At 36.7% G+C, this 17,584-nt stretch overlaps 1 protein-coding gene and 1 pseudogene across 1 annotated transcript; both read left to right on the forward strand.

Annotated features, from left to right (window-relative positions):
- Positions 1 to 5,186: 5,186 nt before the first annotated feature.
- On the forward strand, positions 5,187 to 10,502 carry LOC126712255 (uncharacterized). Its single transcript, XM_050411518.1, has 2 exons — positions 5,187 to 6,606; positions 10,083 to 10,502. Exons 1-2 carry the CDS (start codon positions 5,432 to 5,434, stop codon positions 10,102 to 10,104), a joined length of 1,197 nt encoding a protein of 398 aa, XP_050267475.1. The 5' UTR covers positions 5,187 to 5,431; the 3' UTR covers positions 10,105 to 10,502.
- A 3,823-nt stretch (positions 10,503 to 14,325) lies between these two features.
- Positions 14,326 to 16,184, forward strand: LOC126700403 (uncharacterized; annotated as a pseudogene).
- The last annotated feature ends 1,400 nt before the right edge of the window (positions 16,185 to 17,584 follow it).

Genomic DNA, 17,584 nt, shown 5'->3' on the forward strand with positions numbered 1-17,584 from the left:
GTTTTCAACTTTGGGTTTATCGGAGGAGAGTTTTAAGTTTTCTGTAACTTTTTTTATTTTATTTTATTTGGTTTCACATTGTAGGCCCATTGAGGTGGGCAACCTTGGTCTTGGACGATGGATTGGGCTTGGTGCTTTTTTTTGTTTGTTTTTAATTAGTTATAATAATGGGGAGCGTTGATTTGAATATATATAGGTTGGAAACACTAGATAAAGTGTAAGTTAAATTACAATACTCTTTAACAATTGGGTTGAGTTGAGTTAGTAAAATTAGAATATATATGGGTTGAGTTGAGTTAGTAAAATTAGAATATATATATATATATATATATATATAGTAGCACATAGTTTAAAAAAGACATTGTTGGAAGGAAATTAAAATCTTTTAGAGTTTTTAAGGTAATGCTAACTAATATTGAGTTGGTAAAATCTAGTTCATCCATTTTGAAATTGATGGACTAAATTTTCTCACGTAATCAATATTTAAACAAATATTAATTATCACTATTTTGATGTTTATTTATATTATTGATGATTTGGCAAAATGCAATTCACTCATTTCAATGAATAAGAATTTAGAAACACCATAATAGAGTTACCATGAAAGCTCTAAAGATTCTAAATTTTTTTGTGTTTCTAAAGTAACTCTCATTAACTAATACTATTATGATGTGAAATTTTATTTTATGAGTAATTCATCGAATTGTGTGTCTACTCTTTAAACTTTAAACTAGTTCTAGTCAATCCTTATTATATCTATCTCCTTTCTCCAAATACTCCTCAACCAGTTCAGTTTCACGCAACACAAACACAATCATCACATCCCCCAACCATTATGACTTCACTTCCACCATTTTCCTAAACCCCCCCAATTACCACCACCCACATTATTACATTTCCACCTCCCAATACAACCATCCATGGGCGAACAAACCTAATCCAAACTCAAACGGAGCCCCACCATGACTCCATTGCCACACCATCACAACCATCAACCCAGCCACCATAATCATGGGAGCCACCACACCAACTCCAACCCTTATAGAAATAAATTATTCCCCAATCAAAATAACCAATGCTGTAGTAGCAACAGCAACAGCCAAAACCTAAACCTCATCTCCCCCTTCTAGAATCTCCTTCCGTCCTTGAAAGATTCAAAAACACCCACCTAACCCAAATTCTCCCCCCCAAACCCAAAATATTAAGGAGTTAACAAGAAATAGAAAAATATTAAGGAGTGAATAAGAAATTTACTTCTAATGTGTCTACTTAAACACTGTTTAAAAGGGTGAAAATTTTAAAGTCCCATATAGTAAAAGAAAATTATATTTTATGAGTTTATATGCTAATTGGTTGATCATTAGATTGGTCTTAGGCATGTGTAGGGCTGGGTCTCTTGTCCTAATAATAACTTTTTCTTATCATATTTTATTTTTGTGTTGTTAAGTTTGTGCACATCAGTTTATTTTGAACATGGTATATATTCATAACATTTCATTCATAAAAAAATGTTTACTAAGAAACTTTCCAGAGAAAATATTTGTGAGCATATATCCGCATAGAGTTAAAGAGAGAGAAAGAAACACAGTTCAGATCGTTGAATACGAAGAATTTTAGTGCCTTTTCTACATGATGTTGATCATTTTTAATTATTTTACTGATTTTTCTATTTATTGTTCCACCAGTCAGTTATTAAATTATTTTACAGATTTCTTTTCTTTATTGTTTTTGTATGTCGAATTTATTTTTATTATTGTTTGTGATTAGATCTTTGTATACTGTTCTTGTTTATTTAATCTTTTGAGTTATTTAATTATTTTACAGATTTCTTCTATTTATTGTTCTTGTCCAACAACTATTGCCTCGTTCTTTTCTGTTTTTTATTTTTTAATTTAGTTTCAATATTTTTTTAAAGAGCATATTTAGTAACAATATAATCCAAAAGGTAAATATATGAAAACACACGATTGATGATTAGTATCGAACATCAATAAAAAATGTAATGATGTGAATTCAGCAAAAATAAAATAAAATTTATAATGATGGTGAATTCAGAGAAAAACAAAAACAAACACAAAAACGAAAAATGTATAATTTAGGGTCCATTTGGTAATGTTTTTCTAGTAACGTTGTTTAAGTATTATAAAAATACATGTAGATAAAAAAATGTTGTGAAAATACATATTATATTACTCAAACAACAAAAATTACTATTCAAATAACGTTACCGAACAGCCTCACATTTTAGAACAATCAGAGATTGAATTTGAAAGCAGACGGGCTGAGCCTGAAAGTTCATACCTCTTGATTTTTCTCCACTGGACCTCAGGTTTATATATAAAATACTTATCAGCCTAACAAGCCCAGTTTGGTTCCACATGTAGGCCCATTGAGGTGGGCAACCCCGCCCTACTATTTCGAAGCACTAACCCTCGTCTTGGACGATGGATTGGGCTTGGTGTTTTTGTTTTATTTATTTAGTTACAACTTACAAACTTACAATAGTGGAGAGGGTTGATATTTATATTGAAAATACTAAAAAAAAAGTATCAGTTTATTACTTGAATTATAAGATTCTTGATCATTAGACTTAGGTTGAGTTTGTAAAATTGGAAAAAAAAAAACATAGTTGCACACAGTTTAAAAAAGACATTGTTGAAAGGAACTTAAAATCTTTTAGAGTTTTTATTTTTTAAGGTAACACTAACTAATATTGAGTTTTTATTTTTTTTTATTTTATTATTATTATTTTTTTAAAGGAGCTAATATTGAGTATTTCTACCAACTAATATTGAGTTGAATCTTATTCGTCCATTTTGAAAATGATGGATTAAATTTTCCCACGCAATCAATATCTAAAGTTTTAAACTAATATTAATTATCACTAATTTGATATTTAATTAAAAAATTGATGGTTTGACAAAATACAATTCACTCATTTCAATAAATATGATTTTAGAAACATCATAGAGTTAACAACTTATCAATTGTGTGTGTGTTTCTGACGTTAGTAATTCTCATCAACTACCACCATTATGATGTGAACGTTTCTTTTATGAGTAATTCATCTAATTGTTTAGATATAAAATATAAAATAATAATATCTATTTCGTATGATTTAAAAAAAAAAAAAATTTCTACATTATAGTTTTTTATTTGCCTCTCTATCCATCAAAAGAAATATGAATAATTCATGATTCTCTCTTTAAAATAAGAGACACTTAAAGCATCCGCAGCCGGTTTTTATATCTCATCCTATTTTACCATCTCAAAAAGCAACTTTATCAATTATACCATACCATTTACAATATACCCAGCATTCCAAAACTCTATTATTTTACCATTTTATTAAAATATTATTTTTTAATCTTTTTTTATTATTTCTCTTTTTCTCCTCCTTTTCCTCTCTTTCACCCTCAACCTCTAGCACCGGCCTCAACCTCTAGCAAACTCATACCCAGCAAAATCACAAGAAGCAAATCACAACAAAAATTCACCCAAATCAAACAAGCACCAGAACTAAATAATCTCAACCTCTAGCACCGGCCACAACTAAACAAACAATCACCACCACGCCACCACTACCCTCTGCCCAAACAAACCCCGTAAACACCGAAACCCACCATCAAACCCATCGGAAAAAATCACAACCACCGAACCTAAATCCAACCACCCAACGCCAACCCAAACACCACCCAAACGCCACCCAAATCCGACCCAAACGCCGGAAACCGGAACCAAAAACCCAAAATAAAAAAAAACAAAACAAAACTCACCAAGTACCTACTACAAACCCAGCAAATCCATAACAACTCAACCAACCAAATGCCGGCCACCAACCCAAAAACCGGCCACCATGTTAACACCACCAAATCCACCAAACGCCGATCTCTATGCCGATCTCCACATCGGTCTCCACGCCGATCTCCACCGCGCTGACCTCCAGCCACCAGGGCAGCCGCGCCACCAGCCTCGCCACCACGCCGATCTAGAAACCCGATCCGGCGTGAGCTCCGATTTGGGTTGGTGATTCGGCGTGAGCTTCGAGAGAGAGAGAGGGGATGAGAAATAGAGAAAACGAAGAGAGAGAAAAGAAAGAGAAAAAATGAGAGGAGAGAGAGGAATTGCCGGGTAAAAAGAGCATTAAAAATTTTTTTTTTTTATACCATTCAGCTACAGTACCATCTTACATTTGAGATGGTACTGTAGCTAAATCTCAAAAAAAAAAAAATGGCTTTTCGCATATGGCCTCTCAGTTGCTGAGCATTTCTTGGGCTTGTATGCCAAATGTATCTTACATTTGGCATATGCAAAGCCCACTGCGGATGCTCTTATGGTTTTGTTGATCTGTGATACAGTTTTGTCTTCCCCATGTTACTAAGGTCAATAACTTTAAGGACAATAACTTTATACGAGGAATGACTAAAATCAATTACTTGCTGCTACTGTTACTTTTCATCTTTCAACTTTTCTTTAGAAAAATTGTTCATGCGAAAATGTGGTTTGGAACCACCTTACTAAGAGTCCGTTTAGAATCCGCTTATTTTATTGAAATTAAAAAAATTTTATTAAAAATATTGTAGATAAATGAAATGTTAGTTGAAATAGTACAGTAGGATCCATAAATAGTACCAGAAAGTACACTGAGACCTATGAATAGTCGCAAAAATAAGTTGAATAATAATATAAGTTGACAAAATAAGCTAACCAAATAGACACAAGTTATTTTAAGAGTACAATTTATTGTGTCCCAATTTTGATTCGAAAGACATCAAGTGGCTACCTATATTAATTTCATACAAATCAATTATTTTTTCTTCACTATTCAAAAATTACCACATCAAAGTTATAGTACAAAAAGTTGTAGTCCTAAATTTTCTCTACTAAAAAAGGGAAAAAATTTTAAAAAATAATAATTTGATTATATTTTTAAAACAAATCATATGCGGTCAATTTCACTCACTAATAGACAAAAGTATTTTTGGAGATAGGTTCACATTTGAATAATCATGTCATGCTTATTCTAGTCTGGAGGAGGATGATAATTGATGATTCACGTGTAACACGCGCAGTAGGAGAGAGCGTGAAGCAACAGTTCTAATAGGATGAAACTTTTCCACCTGGGACGGAACCGGACCCCACTAGACTCGTATACACTGAGAAGCGAGAGAGAGAGAAATGATAAAAGAAGTGACCGAGTTGTGCGTGTTTCCTCTTCAAACTTTAAACTTTAATAGTCCTAGTCAATCCTCGATATCTCTCTCTATCCATCTATCTCCCCCTTCTCCAAAATACTCTTCAATCAGTTCAGTTTCGCGCAACTATCACATCCCCACACCATTATGCCTTCAATACTTCCACCATTTTCCTAAACCCCACCAATCCCCACCACCCACATCATCACATTTTCCACCTCCAAACACCACCATCTATGGGTGAACAAACCCAAACGGAGCCCCACCTTGACTCCACCACCACAACCACCGCAATCGTGGAAGCCACCGCACCAACTCCAACTCCAACTCCAACCGCAACAGAAATAACTAATTCCCCAACCGAAATAACCAATGCGGCAGCAGAAGCAGCCGCAGCCGCAGCCACAACCCAAACCTCATCTCCCCCTTCCAAAATCCCTTTCCGTCCTCGAAAGATTCGAAAACTCTCGCCCGACCCGAATTCCCCTCAAACCCTTGCAATCACCACCCAAACCCAAACCCAAACCCAAACCCAAACTCCGAAACCGAAATCTACCAAATCGAAAACCGCTCAGCCCCGCGCAATCCAATCCATACCCCGAATCGCGGCGAGGTCTCTCTCTTGCGACGGCGAGGTCGAAATCGCTCTCCGCCATCTCCGAAGCTCGGATCCGATTCTCTCTCCCTTAATCGATATCCACCAACCGCCAGTGTTCGACACTTTCCAAACCCCATTCTTAGCCCTAACCAGAAGCATTCTCTACCAGCAGCTCGCGTACAAAGCCGGAACTTCAATCTACACTCGCTTCATCTCCCTCTGCGGCGGCGAGCCCGGCGTTCTCCCCGACACCGTTCTCGCCTTGACCCCTCAGCAGCTCCGCCAAATCGGCGTCTCCGGCCGAAAAGCCAGTTACCTTCACGACCTAGCGAGAAAATACCAGAACGGAATTCTATCCGATTCGGCGATTGTAAATATGGACGACAAGTCGCTGTTCACTATGCTCACTATGGTCAATGGGATTGGCTCTTGGTCCGTACACATGTTCATGATTTTCTCGCTGCACAGACCAGACGTGCTTCCGATCAATGATCTCAATGTCCGTAAAGGTGTTCAGTTACTCTACAATCTCGACGAATTGCCTCGCCCTTCGCAGATGGATCAATTGTGTGACAAGTGGAGGCCTTACCGCTCCGTCGCGTCGTGGTATATGTGGCGGCTCGCTGAAGCGAAAGGAGCTCCTTCAAGTGCGGCTGCTGTCGCGGCCGGAGCTAGTTTGCAGCATCAACAACAACAACAACAGCAGCAGCAGCAGCAGCAACAGCAACAGCAACAGCAGCAGCAGCAGGAGGAACAGCAGCACCATCAGCAGCATCAGATGATTGATCCAATTAATAGCATTCTCAATCTTGGGTATGATTACCTTCGCTATGATTCTTGATTTTTCTTGCATAAGTAGTAGAAAAGGTCGAATTTTTGTAATTCTTGCAAGATCTGTTGATACTGGATTGTGGAAATTTGAGCTCATAGGGCTGATTGCTACAAAATTTTCATTTCTTGTTCAAGTGTATCTGAACTTGATTGATGATCATGGATGGGTTTTTGGAACTGTTATGGAGTAAGTATGGCATTGTTTGTTTGGTGTCTTAGAAGTTTTTTTTAAAAAAAATTTGTGTTTCTGATGCTCGTTATTCTGCTTATTGCGCATTGGGAAATGGATTGTTTTTTTGTTAGAATAGCTGTTATATCCGAAGTTGTGTTCCAATTGTTTCGCAATTGTGCCTCTGATTCTCGGTAGGAGCATGCATTTTATTTTTTGGGGGGTTTGATTTCTGTATTTATTTCTTATGTCCTTTTAAGTATTTTGGTTGTTGGATAATCTTTTAGGTGACATGGCTAACTAACATTTTGAATCTGCTTCTTGTAATGATTTTTTGATGCGTACATGTGTTGTCAAGTGTGAGTCGTCCTCTTTAATCTGTAACGAAAGAAGACACATGTGCATTGTGTTTTTTGCCTGCCAAATCTACACTGGAGTCATGGTTTAACATGTATTGGACATGTATTCTAAATGATCGGTTGTAAGGAACTGAAGAAGAGAAAACCCTTATCCACTGTAGACTCTCCTTGTCATTTGAAGAATAGAACTACTTGGCCACACGTGTTGAAATCTGTTAAATACGATGTTAAATATACTGAGGAAAGAAATTAATCGGCATGTGATGTTAAAGAAAGAATAAGGAAATTTGTCTACTCTTTCCATATGAAGAAAAATAAAAAACTACGTGTCGAGGCATCATATAAGTTTAAGATTATCTTCAATGTCTGTTTGTTTGGAAAATATAGAAGAAACACCTTGACCATTATCTTGTCACTTAGTCTATCTAAGGAGGGAATGCAAAAATTTGGAACACAATAAATGTACAACCATGAATGTCAATTGAAGGAAGAAAAGAAAAACATAGTTTCCACTTGAAGGAGGTTGTTTTGAGTTATAAATTATTTTTCATATAATTTAGTGCGTGTGTTTTTCCTTCTTCTTTTTGCATACATTTTTTGTACATTCTAGAATCTTTGAGAATCAGGTCCTCTCCCTCCCTCTCCGAATCATTCCTATGTTGCATCTCCCTCCCTTTGTCAAGCCTTTCCTTTAATGGTTGGGAGAAGCATTCACTTCTCGTAGCTTGGCAAGCATTCTTTCCAATCTTATTCAAATAGGGGGTGGTTTGGTTTGAACATAGGCTCAAATATGATTTGAAGGTCCTAGCTATGCCATGTGTTCAATACAATATCTGGAAAGCTGCAGGGATTACAAAAAGAGGGTGCTTTCCTGTGTTGCACAGAAAAAAGAAAAGGACCTAAGAGAAGACACTCTTCTCTTATGGCTAGTTTGGATGGAGGGGGAGTAGAATAGAGTTGGCCGGAAATTAGCTAACTGGCCATTGGGTTTCTTCCTCCCACACCCCCCTCTTCCGCCAAAATTGGTAGCGAGGGGATGATGAACAATGAAGCTATAGCTCACCTTTCCCGCTATCTGCCTTTAAGTGATAGAGGAGTTTAATAGCCCACCCAAAAAAAAAGAAGAAAAAATCTAGAAGGGACTAAACTAGTTAAATGATGAATGTTCCATTGAGAATTGGAGATACTCTAGATAACAGTTAATAGAATGCATGACAAAGTTGTCACAAATCAAAGAAAAAGTTAATCCTCTCCTTTTAGTTCTTTTAGTTGTCATGTGGCATCTCATGAGGAGCGGGCCTCTTACATCAAAAGGTTTGTGAATTTGAGTTACCATTCCTTCGTGAAAAGCTCACCTGGAAGTGGAAGGTCCAATTTTGGGCTAGAACAACCATCCTCAACTGCAAAGTTATCTGAAAATGGAAGGACTATAACATTTTCATTTGAGTTTGGCACTTGGAATATTTGTTGCAAGTGATATTGTGGAGAGTCAGATGCTTCATCAACTGTTAGAGAAATTTGAATTATACGTGACAGTGTGGTCATTCCCTTCTTTGGCTGGAGGTTTGTTGGGTTTTTCGGGTTTTCACTTGGGTCCGGAGGGGTGTGCAACAGCTGGAGGATGAGGATTGTCTCTCTCTCTTTGGCCGGAATTTGTCAGATGGCTGGGTTATTGTTCAGTTGGGTGGCTATCTCTCTTTATGGAGGGTTGGGTTACTGTTGAGATTGAATTGATTTGGTTTTGGATTGGGGGTAGACCTGTTTCTAATGGGTTTGGGTTTGTCCAAATAAGATGTTTATCAATTGTTAAAGGTATTTTAATCATTTAAAAAACTATCTATAATGGTAAAAAAGTATAAATAAAGGGACAAATTATAATTTCTTTAGTTAACCAAATAAAAGGACAAATGTATATATATATATATAAATACAATGTTGTTTATAATATGGTGTTAAATTCAAATTCTAAGTAATTTTGAACAAAATAAATGTCAACTCTTGGAAATTTTAATTGTTGTAACTTTAAACTCTTTAAGAATCTATTACTCTCAGGATTTGTAATTATCAGCAACCTAAAAAACCCTTATATTATATGACATTGGTGATTGAGGGATTAAAACTCATGGCTCAGTACTTGTTGTAGAGTAGGTTGTTCTGGAGATCTTCATTCTTAACACATCCATTAGAATGTTTGTTGCCTTTCACTTAAATATTTCATATTGAACTTCCCTTTGTGGATTTCGTTTGTTCTTTTTCCTGTGATTGAAGTTTAAACTAAGGTACAGATGCAGTTTTGAACTATCCCTAGTATTTTATTTATTTTTTATTTTTTTATTTTTGTAATTTAAAATATCAATTTCAAGACCTGCACAAAGACGTATATATACTTGGTCAGTAGATCTAAGTAGAGTTGAATACCAGAAGCTAGACTCCCTGCTTATACCTTATTAAGCTTCTGAGTAAGACTTTAAAAAGAGAACTGAAAAAAAAAAGGAATCGTTGTGTGTGAATCCACCTATTAATGGGGAGGGAGTTGGTTGCCACCAGGCCCCAAAGGAAATGTTTTGCTTCATTCTATAATCGAAGGTTGGATATTTTCTTATTTAGTTCAAGAGGTCTTGTTGAACAAAACCTACACAGAGAATTTATTCAACCTGATTGGGTCTATTTTCTTTCCAGGAAGATTTTATTTTTCATGTGATATAGCAACATGATCGTGTCCTGTATACACTTTAGGGGCAGCTATCCGTATTTTATTCAGTAGTGTTTATTATTAAACCTTGGTAGGCTTGAGCTTTCATCCAAATAGGTTCCATGGTAAAGTTGTATGCCACTTAGGGATTATTAAAGAGCTTGAAACAGTCAACTTCTCTGCTAGTTATTCTTCATCTCTTTGTGATGCTTATTACCCTTCATGCCATGTGATATAGGGCCTGTGCTTGGGGACAATGATTTAGATTGAAATGGGAAGTTCAGGTATCATTCATCTCTGTCCATCCATCAGTCTGGGCGCATGTACTTCAGAGCAATGCAAGAGCAAGAATGGTAGTCTAATGGGAAATTTTGGCGCTGAAAGTTCAGACATTCAAAGCCTTTGGAGATCAGTTTGTCAAACTTTATTCAGTAAATCTTCTGTGAGATTAAATAAAGACCGTCTCTGCTAGGATTCTGTAATATTAGTTGAAGGACAGCAATTTTAAGTTGTCTACATGTCTATTATAGGATTTAATAGAACAGTGCTACAAAAAACCTTTGAAGGTGGTTTGGCACTCATGATGGATATTTCTGGGATTTCCAAACTAGTTTATTTATTTATTTATTTAAGATTTAGTATGCCCTAGTACCGAAAAGAGTCTGAATCTGTGAATTTGTCCTGCATTGTTTATAAATTAGTTTTTGAAAATACCATCTAAAGGTTTTACTGCAGTCTTTTTGTTTCCTTCAAGTGAAATATCAATGAGCTTTTAGTAATGAGACTAGTAACTTTCAAGTGTAACATCTGTACAGAGAGTAGCTGGTTGCACTCTCTGACCTGCTTCTCTCTTTCTCAAGTCACTGTGGCCTCATGTCTCCCGCAAAAGGATATTATATAATTATGTTTATGGTGGGTCCTACATGTCAACATGTGCGAGTTGGGTATATAGTATATACACCTGAAACATGATATATCCTCTTCATATCTCCCTCTCTGACCAAACAGAAAAAAATGCTGGGTCTTGCCCACCTTCTGCAACACTGCTTTGCACTTAATCAGTATTCTACTAACTTTGGGCATTATAAGGAATCTTTGATCAATTTTGTAGACAACCCTCCCGCCGGATAGTACTTTTTTTGGTATCCTATTATATTTGTTATTGTAACGAGTAACCTGGTACTTATATTTCTCGTAAGAGCACATAAGCTATCTGAGGATTTCTCAATCCTCTATGTTATACGACTATGTTTTGGTCTCATAAAACATTTGTGAATTGGGTGGTAATTACTGTGACCTGACTCTGATTTACATGCTACAAAAACATGAGAGGAATGAGAATTGAGCAAGAGGATGGGCATTGGATGGTAACTGGAGCAGATATTGAAGGAATGAAAGAGAAGTTTAATGGAGATCAAAGAACACACGGTGGTAATTGGAGCACACTGATAATCGTTAGACATAGTATGAGTGGTGTAGGACAATTCTTTAGGTTTTACAGTTTTACTGAGCCCATACCAATGCCTTTTTTTTTTCTTTGAATTATGGTGAAGGGTGCGTTTTTATTCCCGAATTTTTAGGAAAAATCTATTTGGATCTTGGGATTTACTTATATGGGCTTGGGAATTACCTATATGGGCTTGGGAGTGGACTGCCCCAGAAGCTTCTAAAATCTAGTCTTTTCTTCTTGTGTACGATACAATCGGCCTCTAATTTTGTTAAGCTCCAAGATCATTCACAGCAGTATAGTTAAATTTTTAGTTTTTTAGTACCACAAAAAATCACTTTATCTGTTTTACCTTCTCACATCCCTTTTCACATTCTACAACAGTGGAGCTATTTTAGCTTTTAACATAATAAAATAATATAAAAACTACAATAAAATAATATTTCATTCAACCACCAACACACAACCACAACCACCATCAAACCCATAAAAATCACTGCACAACCACAACCCCGCCATGCCCATCAAAACCAATGGAGAAGAACAAAAAAAGAAAGCAGAAAAATCAGCACAGCCAAATCGAAACCCATGCCCAAAACAAAAACCTAGCCTAAAACACAAACCAAAAATATAAGCATAGCACGAAACACAAAGCCGAAACACAAGCACAGCCTAAAACACAAAGTCGAAACACAAGCACAGCTTGAAACACAAAGCCAAAAACACAAGCTGAAACACCGAAAATAGAGAAGAGAGGCCAAGATGGGTCAGGTCGACGGCAATGGGCCTGTGGCAGCTGGGCTCGTGCAGATCAGCGATGGGCCTGTGGCAACTAGGCTCGTGCAAATCGGCGATGGGTATGTGGAGGAATAAAGAAGAGATGGAGAGGCAGTGAGGAGAGAGACACGAAGAAAGGAGAATGAAATGCAGAAAAAATAAAAAATAAAAAAAGTAGTGTGAACGCAAAATAATTGTTTTTTTTTTTAGCTATGGTGTACAACCATACATAGCTGTGCATTGTAGCAATGAAGGTAAAGTGAAGGTAAATTTTTTATCTTTAACTCCACTGCTAGAATATGAATTTTTGTGTTTTGGTGAAACTAAGCTAACCTCTATTTGGAAGCGGCTCCTCTCCTGTTTGAAAGTTTCCAATTCTCTCTCTCTTGTTTTATTTTATTTTTAAGATTAAAGACATTTGGAAGCTAAATAATCTAAGGGTCAGAACATAGACACGTTAAATACAATTTTCATCTATTTTCTTTTTCTGTCTTCTTCACCCCTCTCCTTCTCTTCCTTTGTCTCTCATACATGAGTCACCAAATTACTGTACAAACGAAGGCAAAGAAGAAGATGAAGGAGAGGAAGAAGAACTGAGATCAATTGGCCTCTCTTCAGTGTGATTTTGATCTTCTCCACTATGATTGGGACTCTTGCTAGCTAGCTAAAGTTTTGATTTAGGCATCTTTTTTATTTATTTTTTATTTTTTTATTGTTCTCTTTTTAAAGGAAAAACAAAATCTAATTATAGGGTTAGTGGGGGATTTAGAGCAAAATTTGCAGAAATTCCAATGTGCAGAAAAATTCCAAAGATTCTGTCCACACTTGCTAGAGCCAAGGAATTTACCTTGTAACCTCCTCCTCCTTCTTCTTCATTTGCACAGTAACTTGGTGACTCAATGAGAGAGACAGGAAGAGAGAGGGGCAAAGGAAGAGAGAAAGAAAGAAAAATAATGCTATGAAATTGTTTAGACCCTTAGATTGTTTAGATTCCACGTGTCTTTAATCTGAAAAAAAAGAAAAAAAGAAAAAAAAGAAGGAGAGAACCGGAGACTTGAACAGGAGAGGAGCCGCTCCCCCTGTATTTAACGTTGGAAGAAAGAGAGAAAAACGACATGACATCCAATCATGTTGTTTTTTATAAATGACATTTAAAAATGTGAACAAAGTAAATGTATACATTCTCTATTGGACAACGTTGTAGCATATATTATGGGTTGGGCATCGGTATGGTATAAAGTAGAATCTTTGGTTATTATTGGCCAATGCTTTTGTATTGTAGCCTAGCTAGATCACATCACATAAAGCAACCATTGTAACACAGCGCACACTCTTACACACACACAAAAAAAGAGAGAGAGATAATATGTATTGTCAAATCATTCAAATGTACTAAGTTCCAAATTCTAATCTGTTTTCTATCTGGCAACATTTCTAAACTTTGCAAATTGGAAGTATTTGTGATGAGAGAGGTGCATTATGATATTAGGGAAACTGTTCGTATTTCCTAATAATCCAAAACTATATTATTGGACTGCGGGGGATATACTGGAAATAGTCATAAAAAAGCATTGTGGTTAACGGTTCATCAATATGAACACGTTTTTTCTGCATATATGTCACAATTATAAGTAAATATATTATGTGGAATATCTCTTTATACTTTATGCATTGTACTCTCTTCCAGTCTTTGTAATTTTCGCTACAGGAAGAGCACCCACAGTAGATGATGTGGGATATGTGCCAAATGCTAAATATTTGGCACATATCCCACACCAAACCCCTTTTTCACCCATTTAGCAGATGTGGGATATGGTTTTTTTTTTGCAACATTGAACAGTACCGTGACAAATTTGCCACGGTACGGAAGATGTGTGGTATATTATTTATTGTTTGTTTATTATGTTGATGAGTAGTAAATATTATTTTAATGTATAGAATTGAATTATAAAACATCTGATAAATGAGATGTTATAAAATGATGTGGTAAAATAATAAAATAGACATTTAATGCGGTAAAATGATATAATTTTTGAAACATCTGCTACTACGGATGCTCTAACAGTCATCTTATCCTCAACAGGCACGTAATTTCTTGCAACTATAAAATGGCCCAAAAGAGAGCTTCATGTGTCAATAATACGGATGCTCTAACAGGCATCTTATCCTCAACAGGCACGTAATTTCTTGCAACTATAAAATGGCCCAAAAGAGAGCTTCATGTGTCAATAATACAGAGAGTAAAACAAACAACAATATGAACCAAGAGAATTATGACCCTTGTTTCCCCGACCAACCTGTGGTCGATCTGTACCTTCCACTTTGGGCTAATTTACCTGCCTTCCGGTCCAAGCCAGCCTTGATTTGGGCTGAGGATGGCTCGAACCATGCAACCAAAACACTCGCCTATGCTCAACTCAATGATTCTGTGCAGTCCATTTCTTCTCAGCTACTCATTCCTTTACAAAGAGGTGACACAGTTGTGATTTTATGCTCACCTGGACTTGAGCTCGTTGAAATCATCTTTGGGTGCCAAAGAGCTGGCCTCTTGAGCTTACCGATTTTCCCACCAGACCCTTCTTTTCCAAAACAAAACTATCTCCATCTTGTTAGAGCTCTCTCACAAACAAAGCCTAAAGCCGCTATAGCTCACCGGGATTACATCACAAAAGTTCAGCAATACATTTCATCACCTTTCAATGACAAGAAGCTTGCACAGATGTTGCAAAATCTCAAATGGATTTCCACGGATGATATCAAAGATAACAAGGCGGGCTTTAAATTTTCCTCTTCATTGTACGTATCAGCGGCTCACAACGTTAGAATGGCTAGAAAATCCTATGATCTTCATCCAAACAGTATAATAGTCTCTTGGCTGCCTCAGTACCATGACTGTGGTCTTATGTTTCTATTATTGACCATAGTATATGTTGCAACATGTGTGCTAACATCACCAGGAGCATTAATTTGTTAATCGTCCAAGGCTATGGCTTGAGTTAATTTCAGAGTTCAGTGCAACTTGCACTCCGGTTCCATCTTTCGCGTTGCCACTTGTGGTCAAGCGAGGTGGTATTGGCAAAGGAACACTACCTATTACTCTATGGAGTTTGAGAAACCTAATTATTATTAATGAGCCTATTTGCAGGGAGTCAATTGAAGAATTTGTGAATGTGTTTAAGCCTTTTGGGTTGAACCCATCATGTATATCCCCATATTATGGATTAGCAGAGAATTGCACGTTTGTTTCAACAGCGTGGAGAGGCAATGAAGATTCTACTTCTTTTCCAAACATTCCAACTCACAACAAGCTCTTGCCTAGTGCAAGACTAGCTCCATGGTGCATGAATAATGAAGAAGAGGACATGGACATTATTGTAGTCAATGAAGAAACATGTGAGCCAGTTGAGGATGGGATTGAAGGAGAGATTTGGATTTCATCCCCTAGTAATGCCTCTGGTTATCTTGGCCACCGGTCTTTAACTCGCGAGGTGTTTCAAGGGAGACTCAGCAATAAGGTGAGCCGGTGCTTTGTCCGGACAGGCGATAGAGGAATTGTTATAGGAGAAGAGAGGTTTCTCTTTGTGACTGGTCGATGTTCAGACACCATCAAGCTCCATAACAACCTAGAAATCCATCTTCATTACATAGAAACTACGGCTTGCAATAGTTGTCCAAAGTTTCTTAGAGGAGGTTGCCTTGCCGCGTTTAAGGTCTCAAATGCAATTGTGCTTGTTGCAGAGAAGTGAAAAAGATATGACGGTGTTGAGGAGCATATGTGAAGGAATCAAGAAAAAGGTTTCAGAGGAAGAGAAGATTGAACTGGACTAGCGGTTCTTGTTAAAAGTGGGAGTGTGCCAAAAACTACTTCAGGTAAAATACAAAGATGGGCAGCCAAGAATAAGCTCTAGGTGGCAAAATGGGTGTTGTAATGGAGGTTCGATTTGGCCAATATAGTAACTTTTTGTCAGAAAGAGTTCATGGAAATAACGGGAAAGACGAAGGGAGAGGAAAAAGAGGACAAGAGGAGAGAAAAGTGGCAACAGAAGTGAGAGAAGAAAATTCTCTCACTCGTACTCCAAGTCTTACCCCGCCGATCCTTTCTCTCCCATGACTTGCGAGAGCATAGGAGCCGACCCTTTTTTTTTTTTTTTTTTTTTAAGAAAACCATCGGAGACACTTTAATTCTACCTTCTTCCTTCTTCTTTTTTTTTTTTTTTTTTTGTTGTTGTTGTTGTTGTTGTTGTTGTTGTTGTTAGAATATATAAGCCAATTAAAGTCCGTATAGGTCCATTGTAATTTTATTTTATTTTATTTTTTGATGATGCAAAAAATCAATCGTTGAACTTTTCATCAGTGCAGATGGATGATGGAATCAAGTTCGTCCAAAGTAGAATCCGTAGTGGAAAGTGAAACAGAAAGTAATACACTGGTGTGGTGTTTGCGAAAAACTCTCCGATGATTAAATCAGAAAAATATTCATTCGATGTGTATTGAGAGAGAATTCAACTTGGGAGTAGTTTTTGAGATGAGAATTGTGTGTACCTTTATCTTGTTCTCCTTTCATTTTTATAGTTACCTCTGCAGTAATGGGCAACGGATCTCTGCATTTATTAGCAACGGCTAAGGCGTTACAAGCCGGTGTTTTGATATGCATTGCTTCTTTGTTACCATTGTTCCGTCTGTTACTCTTCCACTTTAATGCTCACCATAAATGTGTAACGTATGTTTGCTTCATCAATGACTATAGGACGGTGCTGATTTTCTGGACTCATTAGGTAGCAAACCAAAAGTACCTAAATCAAGATTGGAAAGATTTCGATAATCACCAATATGGGGATTGTGTTGGGTTCAAAATGGCATGGATTACACCCAAAACTTCACCTTCAAGAATGACTTCCTTTATATCGGGTTAAGTCATAATCCAGATTAAACACAACTAGGTTTCACATAGTACAACAAGCAAAAGGAAGTGTTTAAGAGCTCGAAACCTAGCTTGACATTCATTCGGCCATGACTTGGGTTTTGGGCTCTATTTGCTAAAGTATTTAAGGGATTGAAAAAATTTATTCAAAACAAGAACAAAGAACCTTTCGCTTAAGTATGGCACCAAGACTTTTTCCATAGTGTAGAAAAAGTGGACTAGATGCCTCATCTGCCTTGATCAAATCTTGTGAAGAAATAATTGAGGTTGAAGCCATAGAAAAAAAAAAAAAAATATATATATATATATATATTCCAACGCTTCTTTGGTTTACATTCTTCAAAGCTTATTTGATATGGATTTCAATTACAAAGTGATCATTGAAACCGGAATTGGAAAAGAATTAGGACGGCTGAATAAGAGGTCAAAGGATCAGAAATGGAGCAAAAATGTAATTTTCTTGGCTTCTCAAGTAATCCAAAAGTGGACAGATTTCATAGATGAAGTCAATGGGAGCAAAGGAAATATATTGATGCCGTTGAATAACCACAAGAAAAAAGCTTGTAGATATAAAAGAAAGACTTGGCAATCCTAA

This window comes from Quercus robur, chromosome 2 (assembly GCF_932294415.1).
Source record: "Quercus robur chromosome 2, dhQueRobu3.1, whole genome shotgun sequence".
NCBI classification, from domain to species: domain Eukaryota; kingdom Viridiplantae; phylum Streptophyta; class Magnoliopsida; order Fagales; family Fagaceae; genus Quercus; species Quercus robur.

What these genes read in the sequence shown, in the direction of transcription:
- LOC126712255 (XM_050411518.1), top strand. Translation starts at nt 5,432, where the DNA reads ATGGGTGAACAAACCCAAACGGAGCCCCACCTTGACTCCACCACCACA. An exon ending in AATAGCATTCTCAATCTTGG is followed by an intron (nt 6,607 to 10,082) that starts GTATGATTACCT and finishes CATGTGATATAG; the next exon opens with GGCCTGTGCTTGGGGACAAT.